Genomic DNA, 10,087 nt, shown 5'->3' on the forward strand with positions numbered 1-10,087 from the left:
TTTGTCATGATGTTGGAGAAATTATCGTTAACAATTTTTGTAGGAAACTCTTGACTTGACACACCCATGAGTTGCCTATTTCGAAAGTAAAATTGAGGAAAATGTCAGGAGCAAGCTGAACGAACGCTGGAAGCATTGGAAATTTGAATTGTGCAAGAAATGGTATAAACCATTCAAGAACAGTCCCCTCAAGTTTCGTAAACCTGATGATGATCGTGTTGATGAGGACCACTGGAAAGTTTTTGTTCAAACAACGACAAGAAGAAGCATCAGGTAATGAAACATTGCTTACCTTATTAACTTATTTAATTGCTTTATTTCTACTTAATGATGTTCACTTATGGATCACACAGAGGATGGTAACCATCAACAAAATAAACCTGTCTCAAAAGAGAATGAATCAGTCAACAAGGACACGAACCTATGCTAGTGTGGCTCATGAATATGTAAGTTAGCCTATACTTTTACTTATTTTTCATTTTATTGACTACAAATTTTGATGTGTTATCTTTATATAATAAGTACCACCTTTAAATTACACAGGAACTTCTGCATGGTAAGGAGCCAGATAGATGGGAGTTGTTCAAATTAACAGACCGAAAGGTAGGAGCTCAAGAGCCAATTGATGCAGCAAGTGCAAAAGCAATTGTAAGCGCTATATGAAATATTAATTTTTATATAACAATTAAATACGAGACTAGTGCGATTCTTGAATTTATAATATAATATTTACATTTTGTAGGCGGATTTTGAAGAGGCTGAACAAAAGAGGCTAAGCATGAATGTTGACATTACTCCATAAATCCGTGAAGAGATGTATGCTGAGGTTCTTGGTAAAAAGAAGGGAAACCAAGTAAGGGGTCTTGGAGCTAGGGTCACTTGGGATGAAGTTCCTGGAATTCATGTGGAAGAGTGAGGTGTTTCAAAGGAAGTGCAACTCTTGCGAGAGAGATTAGAAGCACAAACCAAAGAGGCACAAGAGAGGGAAGCACGTCTGATGGATGAATTACAAAGGAAAATGGCCGAACAAACAAAAAAAATGGAAGAAATGTTTGAAGTAAGGTGTGCAGGCATAGCGGTCCAAAAAATGGGAGAGATGTTTAAACAATGTGGAATATCGGTAGATACACAAGAAGATATGGAGCAAACAATGTCTCAATTTGCTCAACACATTTCTCAAAGGCCGTCAAATGTGATTTTTTCCCCTAATGATGATGTTTATGTTTACCGCCCCACATTGCCATTTGCATGTTCTGATATGCAGACGGATTGAAGACATTGCTTGAAGATGGTGGTCGCTCGTTCAACTCTATCGAAATTAGTTTGATATTACAATAAAGATTTTCGTATTAGTATTTCCATTTTCTAGTCATTTGAGATTTCAGACTAATTTTAATTCTTGTCTTTTGTTAGTTTAAAGTTCAAACTTTGTAGATTTTATTATAAATATATTTTCTTTAGAATATTAATGGTTATGCCTCATTGTTATTATTATTATTTTAATTCCGTGAATATTAGAATTATTTGGATATAATTTATTTATATTAAAATTACTAATTTTCATAATATTTTTTAAATATAAAATTTAAACGATACCGATGTCATAGACTCATAGTGTATCCATTGCTTAATACACATGGATAATTATCCGTAATTATGGATAAATTAATATTATACAAAAAATCTAATATTAAATAAAGTAGAACATATTTTGTATACGTATACGTATAAAGTATTTATGTATTTTGGTAAATATGAAAATAGAAAATAAAAGAAAATGAGGAGAGAGAAAGAAAATAAAAATTAATGCAGTAAAAAAGAAAAGAAAAATGAGAGATACTGAAATCTTAAGCGTGACTTTTGGTTAGTGGAACCTGCGATAGAGAATACATTTTTTCATTCCGTGGCTACACCGTACCCAATGAGTTTTAGATATCCATATTTGTATGATACAGAAAAAATATCTGTATTCTATGAGCCTTTACTAGTAGATATTGATGCTTCGACTATCTTGCACTTGAAGTATTTTGCGATGAGTAACTTTATTTTGAATGTCCATCGAAATGAGTCTTTGAACTTAGTCCTGGGACTTAATGTGGTTTTGCTTCAAATTCTATATATAAAGGGAGAATAACCCTGTTTTACTGTTCCTAAGAAGAGGCGGAAAAACCATTTTTGTCCTCACTATTCGAGGAGAATATCAATAATGTGGAAAAGTCGTTTCTGTCCTTGCTCTTCTCTGTATGAGCACCTACGATATTGAGTGAACCTCGAGTCAGCGTTTTGTAGTCTTCATCTAGAAATCGGTGACACTCATCCAAGCCTTTTTTTTCTTTTCTTTTTTTCTTCCGGACACCACTTCTACTAAGCTTTTTTTTTTAGGGGTTAAAAGCTTCTTAGAGGCCCAAAGTGTGACTAGAAAATATCCATATATATGTATATATCGATCATCATACTTTTGCTTCTGCACATCCTGACTTCCGCATGAATTTGTTTTTTTTTTTTTTTTTCTTTAATCTTTGTATATGTACCACTATACTTCACCATGTTTAAAGCAAAGCAAAGCTCCAGAACACTTTTAATTGCCAAAGCCTTGATTGTTTTGGCTTTTCCTATATGCATATCAAGCATTCTTTGTCTGCAACACCAACGCCCCAAAGTGAATACAACTTTATTTATTCCGTCTCATAATTATTCTTATTTTCAAGTCTGTTGGTAATCCCAGCACACTATCATTACGAAGTTCTCCGAAGAGGTGAGTTTTGTCATCATCTACACTGATCAAGAATAATTGAACCACTCAAGTTTCTATATATCCTTTGTTTGATGGAGTAGTATGATTTAATGAAGTGAACCACTTTTCAATGGCCAAGTGTCGAACTGCATATATGGTTGTAATTTTTGATATCTGTTTTGCCTTCGTTCTTTTATTTTAGTTCAAGACACAACCAACCTAGCTTGCTTTGAGTTTGAGAGCAGTAGAGCCAAAGTTTCAGGGATCCTTTCACAGTTTCACTCGCATCTTGTTAGAATTGGATATGCTGAAAACGAGTCGCTTTGAGCGGAATGCCTTTTGCTTGTATCCACCTCCGATCATCGCTGGGATTCAGAACTCCTTGACTGCTACAGGGACCTCCAAACTGCCACAAAACCGCTATTTACCCACGGCTAGACGTGGCTATTGGGGGTGGCTAAAAACAATTACTAGTGACTTCATTTGGACGCAATGTGATCGCTCAAAAACCATTTCCTCAAACACCTAATGTTTTCGACCGTGTTATCGAGATCATATCAAAAACTTCCTTAGCTGCTCTAAATGCGTCCAGCCGTCCAAGAAGGCTTCAAATGTATCAACAAGGAATGTGTCTTTAATTGCTACGAGATATTTAAGTGGTGCAATATCGAAAGGGATTGTATCCACTGAACTTCCAATCCCGCATTAAGGGATGTGAGCAAATTAAGCACGTGGGTTCTGGTTATGCAAAATGAACAAGGAGCATTTCTCTATAATAAGTCAATTGGAGAGAAGGGTCCATAGAAGCTTTTCATAGTGCTTGTCCAGAGTCGCCAATCCAACTAGCATACCCGCGAGTTCCATTAAAAGAGGACTGCAGACTACTATTGTAGCATACCCGCCAGTATATATCCTGAAGATTTTCACTCAACTTGATTGATGTTAGTGTCGCAAATTGTCGTTTGGGATTGGCCCCAGGGACCTTTGCTGTAAAACCAGATGGAAGAAGTGGTTGCCGTGTAGATTAAGGCCGGGACGACAAGGTCCTCATGAGGTCATTAAGAATTAATGCAGTGCACAGAAGCTTACTTTAGGCCTCTTGGCCTTGTCAAAAAAGTTTTTCCATATGTTCCTTCAGATGTTTGTTATGAGCATGCCGAGGAATTCCTATAACTATCCAAACATGACATTCCAGTTTGAACGCATGTGTTTCTTAATGCAAGGGAACAAAGGCTTTTTTTGCAACAACATTAGAAGCATTTCAGCAGCTAGCAGAAGTTCATATATGATGTAGGAAGAAAAAAAATCTAATTCACTACTGAGGTATGTACAGCTAAGGGAGTCTAATTAGGATTTCGCAAAAGTGCTGTTATTTTGTGAACTCAGATTGAACTCATTTTCTGGTGTGGAATCAATTAATCAATAAACTTTGGAAACTTTTTCTATATAGATCGAGCATCGATGCATATAAGGTAGTCGATGTTAGAGCAACAATTACTATTTCATGGTTGCATGATTATTTTTTCCAGTTGGACATAATATATTAATTTTCTGGGCGACTACAAGCAAAACCAGACTCTTACATATTAATTAAAAAAAATACACCTTTTTCCAAATATGAAAAACAAACGGGTGATTGATCAATTCTAAATTGACCAATTATTAGGCAAGGATCCTAAGTGTAGAAGTATAGTGAAACTTTGATTTTATACTGGCATGATTGTCGCAATAAGAATGGTTTGGCTTTAATTTGTGATTGAGATTGGTGCAATTGTTGGTGACAGGGATTGCTTCGACGACAGACAAGGAACGGGAGGTGAAGTAAAACTAGCTTTCCCACTGGCCTTGTTGCATACAGAACGAAGTGGCTTTCCGATTGCGGAGGTTAGGATGACATGATCCATCAAAATATTGGTGCAACCCAAGTCGGAGCAATTCAGTGTTATTGCTTGCTCACTTGCTGAAGTTCCAGTGAAGCCACTGAAAGTTACGTCACTAACTTTCACCGCTCCAGTCTGTATAAATATGTCCATAATAAAAGAAAAGACAAAACATTAGATGATATGCAATTCAATCATTTACTTGAGAAAAGCTTTATGATCAAAATGAAAGCTATGGTAACTTGTGACAAAAAATCGTACATGATGTACGCTTCCTTACAAATCAGAGTAAAATGAGTTCTTGCCCTATGGAATGAATATTCCCTCAATGAAACTACTTGCATATACTAATCCCGAGTATAGCTGTTTTCAATTGCGGCCTTCTAGTTTCGGTTTTTCAATCAGATATATTCATATCCATGCCATTAATCTTCTTTAGTGTACATGGTCAATGAATAGAGATTTTTACGTAGAGCAAACGTACCACGTGACTGGTAGGGCTGTCCAATCAGTGAACATGTAAGAGATTGTTTTGGGTATTTAATTTTAATAAGTAAACATAGTTTCAGAACACATTTAAAATTTTCTGAGTTTTGATTGGGTTGCCCTACTGCTGCGTGGTACGTTTGCCCTATGTAAGAATTTCTCATAAAGGTATCTATTGTTGTGCTACTTAAAGAAGCTACACAAATTCCTTGCTTTGTTTTTTATTTTAAATGAACAAGTACTATGATTAGATAATAATAATAATAATAATAATAATAATAATAATAATGGAAATTAAATCTTACTAATAATTGAAAAAAAAAAGATGGCATTTGACCATATCCGTATTATAAATAATTATATAATTTAGATTATTTATTTTCAAAAAAAAAAAAAAAAAACTTTTACCTTAGCTGCGCAATTAGCTGCACCATCGCAGTAGTGTTGATCAATCACAATAGGATTATTTGACTGTTTAAGGGTCATTTGTTTGAAGAAAATCGCCCTAGCATTCCCAGATCCTCCCTTTAAGGAAAACAGTAAAGAAATTATTAGAAAGAAACACATGCAATAAGTCTACGAAATTCATAATTAATAATTTGATTGAAGTTATTACCATCCATGTTTTGATTCTTGCGCAGTTCATCGTTTTGTCACAGATACAATTTTGAAAGTATACTTGTTCGACTTTATCTGGAGTAGCTGGAGCTTGTCCTAAACTACCCACACTATGGAAAACACATAGAGGGTTAAAATGACGAAAAATTCTTATTGTTTTTCTAAGGGACATTACATTTTAGGATTAGGTTAGGTCAGGAGGTTCGATTCCTTCCAATATAACCAACAAAAAAGGCCGGAGGTTTAGCTACCTGAAACCATGACCTGGTCCGCATGTCACATGAGTTACGTTTACAAAAGAAGACCCTCCCTTAATTGCAATACAATCATCACCTGTCGTAATTAATTGAAATAAGTAAGTAATATTTTACATTGAGCTAGCTTATTAATTCAATAAGAGGAGGATCATAGTAACTTCAACTTGAATTACCAGTTCCAATGGAAGAGTCTTGTATAGTTACTCGGCTTGATAAAGAGATGCCGATGCCATCAGTATTTGGGCTGTTCTTCGGTGCATTCAAATGAATGTTTGAGATACGTACATCATTGCTGCTATGTATAAATATATGGCCTTTCGGACTATCACGGGAAGTAAATCCAGATAATTGAAGTTGGTCGCATTTGTGGAAGTGTAAAGCCTGCATGAAATAAAAATATTTCTTAAAACAATTCTTGAAAACTTCAAAATTAAATTCACATTGTACGTACTCATCTTAATTCCTGTATATGTAGTCTAATTAATTTATGGAAAAGAAAATTACCGTGGGTGCTCCGCAACTCAGCTTAGTCTCTTCCTGAAATTAATTGATAAAAAAAGTCATTCAATCGTTTTTCTTATTAAGTAGAAATAATGATTAATGGTGAATGCATTTCATGCATATGCATATAGTATCTATACATGTTTTATCAAATATGGGTTTCTAGCAATGGTACCGTTATGGGCATAGAGATTATGTTATAATATGGCACATCAATTTGTTAATTTGTAATTTTGATAGATTCGGTTTCTACCAAGGAAATTATAGACTTATTACATTTATGGATTGGGTTTTTTGGTTCCACCAAATTGAACCCTTGCCATCTATAAGTCCTCCCCCTTTGATGACGAGGCCCTTCACGTTTTGGAAGCATAGCCAGCACTGTCCCATTTTGCACACGTCTGCCCATTCGCTAAGAGTGGATGGACCAACAATATTCCCATCAATCTGACCATAGGGGATTATAAGAAATTATTCATACAGTTTAATTTTGAGAAGAAATAATTACTTGAATAAAGATACCAATCGCACACTTTGATTACCTGAATTACAACACTACTGGATTTGCAAGGACCTACAAGTTGAAGAGGTTTGAGTACAAAGGTCTTCCCCGCAGGAATAGTTAGGGCTTGGTCAGTCGCACAAACTGTTTTCCATGCATTCAAGAAAGCCTGTATATAAATCAGAGATGCAGTTAGCTTGAATTTCATGTGTTAAGGATTCCTATGAAGTAACAAAAATGTTAGTTGACTCAAAACACAAACCATAATGTGTAAGTCGTTGATTATGTGATTGATTTAATAAGACATTTTTAATTAATTAATGTGTTTAATTGTAGCTAGAAAGCATAGCTAGGACCTAGGATGATGAGTTTAATAAAAGGTAAATTAATTATTACTTGGGTATCATCTCCTACGCCATCGCCGGAGGCACCAAAATCAAGTACACTAAGATTACCAGTTTGGCCATACCCAATGCCAAAACTAGATGAAGCAACAATCCATAAAAGCACAACAGAGCTAAGTAGTGAAGGAAGACCCTGCATAAAGGAAAATTAAGGATAACTGTTAATATACTTGAGCTGGTGGAGAAAGGAGGTAAAAGAAGTAACACCTAGTGCTAATAGCATATACCATTGTAAATTTTCTCTCAGTGTGTGCACCCAAACGATCAAAATAACAAGACAATACTACAATAGACAAAATTAAGTCTTCTTAGCCTTCTTATAGTCTCGCTCGAGTTGGCGATGCATGTATTTAATCTATTTTGCTGGGAAAGATTATATACCTAATAAGTATAGTTCTATGTATACATAATACAGTAGTTAATTAGTCTAAAATCCTTAATTAGACGTTTCTTCGGTCAAAATACATACTACAAGTCTGCATTTGTTCTTCATTTGGATTGTATCTTTTGACTACTAAAATTTTGTTTATTTTAGTAAGATAATAGGATTTTATTTTTAGCTAAATTAGATGTTCATTCCGTTGTCTCGATCAATTTTCCTTTATATTCCCGATATTCATTTTTTTTATATAATAATTAGTTAATTACTGTGTTTTATCAACCTAAAAGTACCCTTATTACAACGTTGCAACACACCATAAATATATTGGTTTTTCTGCTATTTAGGGAATTGCTAATATCCATGGATTTTTTTCATTTATTGTTACTAAGGATAAACTCGAAGGAATGTTTACATTTTTTAAGGCGGATGTATTAGGTTAACTGGTATCTCAACATTAATCATCATAAAGAAGGTACATATATGTTTCAATTCAATCTTCTGATCGCTTATTAATGTAAGGTTCATCTACGATGCACTAATATACCGATACATCATGTAAACTAGTTAGATTTAGAGATAGATTAACTCTTTGTATTGGTAGACGAATTTATAACTATTTTGCTTTTGTATCAAACTAGTCTACTTCTCTATATCGAGCTAAGTCTACTTAATATATCGGTACATTAATATAATTCAGAACTTCCCATTAACATACTTATACCATTATTTTGGTGTCTAATAATGACATATTGACCAGTTAGTTAATGATGGTCATCGAATGACCTTATAAGGAATTAACCACAAAACTAACTGAAGGTAGCAATTGAGGAGACAAATGCAATTTTGAATTTAATTACACACATATACTTTTACTATAAGGGATCGTACGTACCTCTGACCTAACATAAACCAGATGATCCCCGCACTCTCCCTCACCCCAATAGATTATATATATATATATATATATATATATATATATATATATATCTAGAGAGGACCTCCATAAACTTGAAAATTTTAGCATATAGTTTAATAATCTAAACAATTTATTCTCTAGTTACATACACACATAGGAAACTTTAAAAAAAATTAGTCAAATCGGAAATGTTTAACCATTTGATTAGCAAAATGTTCGTTTTAATTTTATCTAACAGACTACATTTGTTTATAAAATTTTGAATGACCATATGATTATGGATTTGGTTGATTTTTTGTAGACACAATTCTTGTATAGGAATCTAAAGGATCACCATGCCAGTTGAAATCCTTGAATTATGTCATATACTAGTGTAAAATAGTAAAAATTCTCAAATTCTTAAAGTAAAGAGTTCATCTCTAGAACGGGCCTATATATATATATATATTTTTTATTTTTATTTTTTTTTTAATTTTTTTTGTGGACAAAATACTGTTTACTCCCTGTACTTATAGGGAATTAACATTTCAGTCCCTCACCTTCCAATTTCACCTAAAAAGTCTCTAAACTCTATAATTTCACCCAATAGGTCCTCGCCGTCCAGTCTCCGTCAGAAGGTCCGTTATCTTGCTGACGTGGCGGAAATTTGTTTGCCAACTCAGCAGATCTGCATTCCATTTGAAGGTTCAAAAGTCCAATTTACCCTTGGCTGGTTTTTCCATTTTTTCCCCTCCATACATGTCAATGATTGCCTCCAAATCCCCAAATCACCTCTTACCTCTCTTTGGGAACACAGATCAGAACCCAAGTACATGCTAGTTTTCTACAAATAATAACCCAACCAAGCATCCACTAATTGAAATAGCATAAATTGATGATGAAATACATAGCAACCAAGCAACCATTCAACCATAGTCATGATTAACTCAAAATACATTCTTTTTGCTGCAATAGCAAGCTAATAAACAGTGCCCAAATTCAACAAAAATACAAATTGGAGCATTACATCCTCAACCATTGTTCAAGTACTCCTAAACCCTAAATTAAAGATAGCTCAAATCATCTTGTCAAAAGATTAGAGCTAGCAACCAAGTGCCACAGCACAAGGTTGCACAAAAAGAGGATGCATAAAATGTGTTCTTGTGCTTGCTAAGGTCTTTTAGAAATTTCCACACTAATTTCCTTTACCTGAGTTTTGCCAGATCCTTTGAGATGACCTTGTGGCTGTTGCATCCTGCTTCCTTGATGCCTTAGAAGGTTGGAGGCCTTGAACCTGATGGGGCAGATGCAGTTTGCACAGGCCTTGAAGAAGGTGGGGCAGATGCAGCTGGTACAACCCTTGAACTTTGCTTAGCAGATGTAGCTTGTTTAGCCCTTGAAGGCTTTGGGGCAGACCTATTTTCTTCC

General features: G+C 34.6%; 1 protein-coding gene across 1 annotated transcript; it reads right to left on the minus strand.

The window, feature by feature from the left end:
* Positions 1-4,479: 4,479 nt before the first annotated feature.
* Positions 4,480-9,358, minus strand: LOC121052789 (probable polygalacturonase At3g15720). Its single transcript, XM_040518661.1, has 10 exons — positions 9,263-9,358; positions 7,375-7,515; positions 7,019-7,147; positions 6,753-6,923; positions 6,480-6,512; positions 6,149-6,356; positions 5,970-6,051; positions 5,717-5,828; positions 5,509-5,625; positions 4,480-4,749 (listed from the first exon to the last, which is right to left on the minus strand). Exons 1-10 carry the CDS (start codon positions 9,356-9,358, stop codon positions 4,480-4,482), a joined length of 1,359 nt encoding a protein of 452 aa, XP_040374595.1.
* Positions 9,359-10,087: the final 729 nt, after the last annotated feature.

The sequence above is a fragment of the Rosa chinensis genome, chromosome 4 (genome assembly GCF_002994745.2).
Source record: "Rosa chinensis cultivar Old Blush chromosome 4, RchiOBHm-V2, whole genome shotgun sequence".
NCBI classification, from domain to species: Eukaryota; Viridiplantae; Streptophyta; class Magnoliopsida; order Rosales; family Rosaceae; genus Rosa; species Rosa chinensis.

Bases quoted from the DNA above. Each gene is read 5' to 3' on its own strand.
- LOC121052789 (XM_040518661.1), bottom strand. From the start codon at position 9,358: ATGGAATGCAGATCTGCTGAGTTGGCAAACAAATTTCCGCCACGTCAG. The intron at 6,357-6,479 runs GTAATTTTCTTT...TATTTCATGCAG, and splicing joins TGAGTTGCGGAGCACCCACG to GCTTTACACTTCCACAAATG. The intron at 5,626-5,716 runs GTAATAACTTCA...TTTTCCTTAAAG, and splicing joins CAAGAATCAAAACATGGATG to GGAGGATCTGGGAATGCTAG.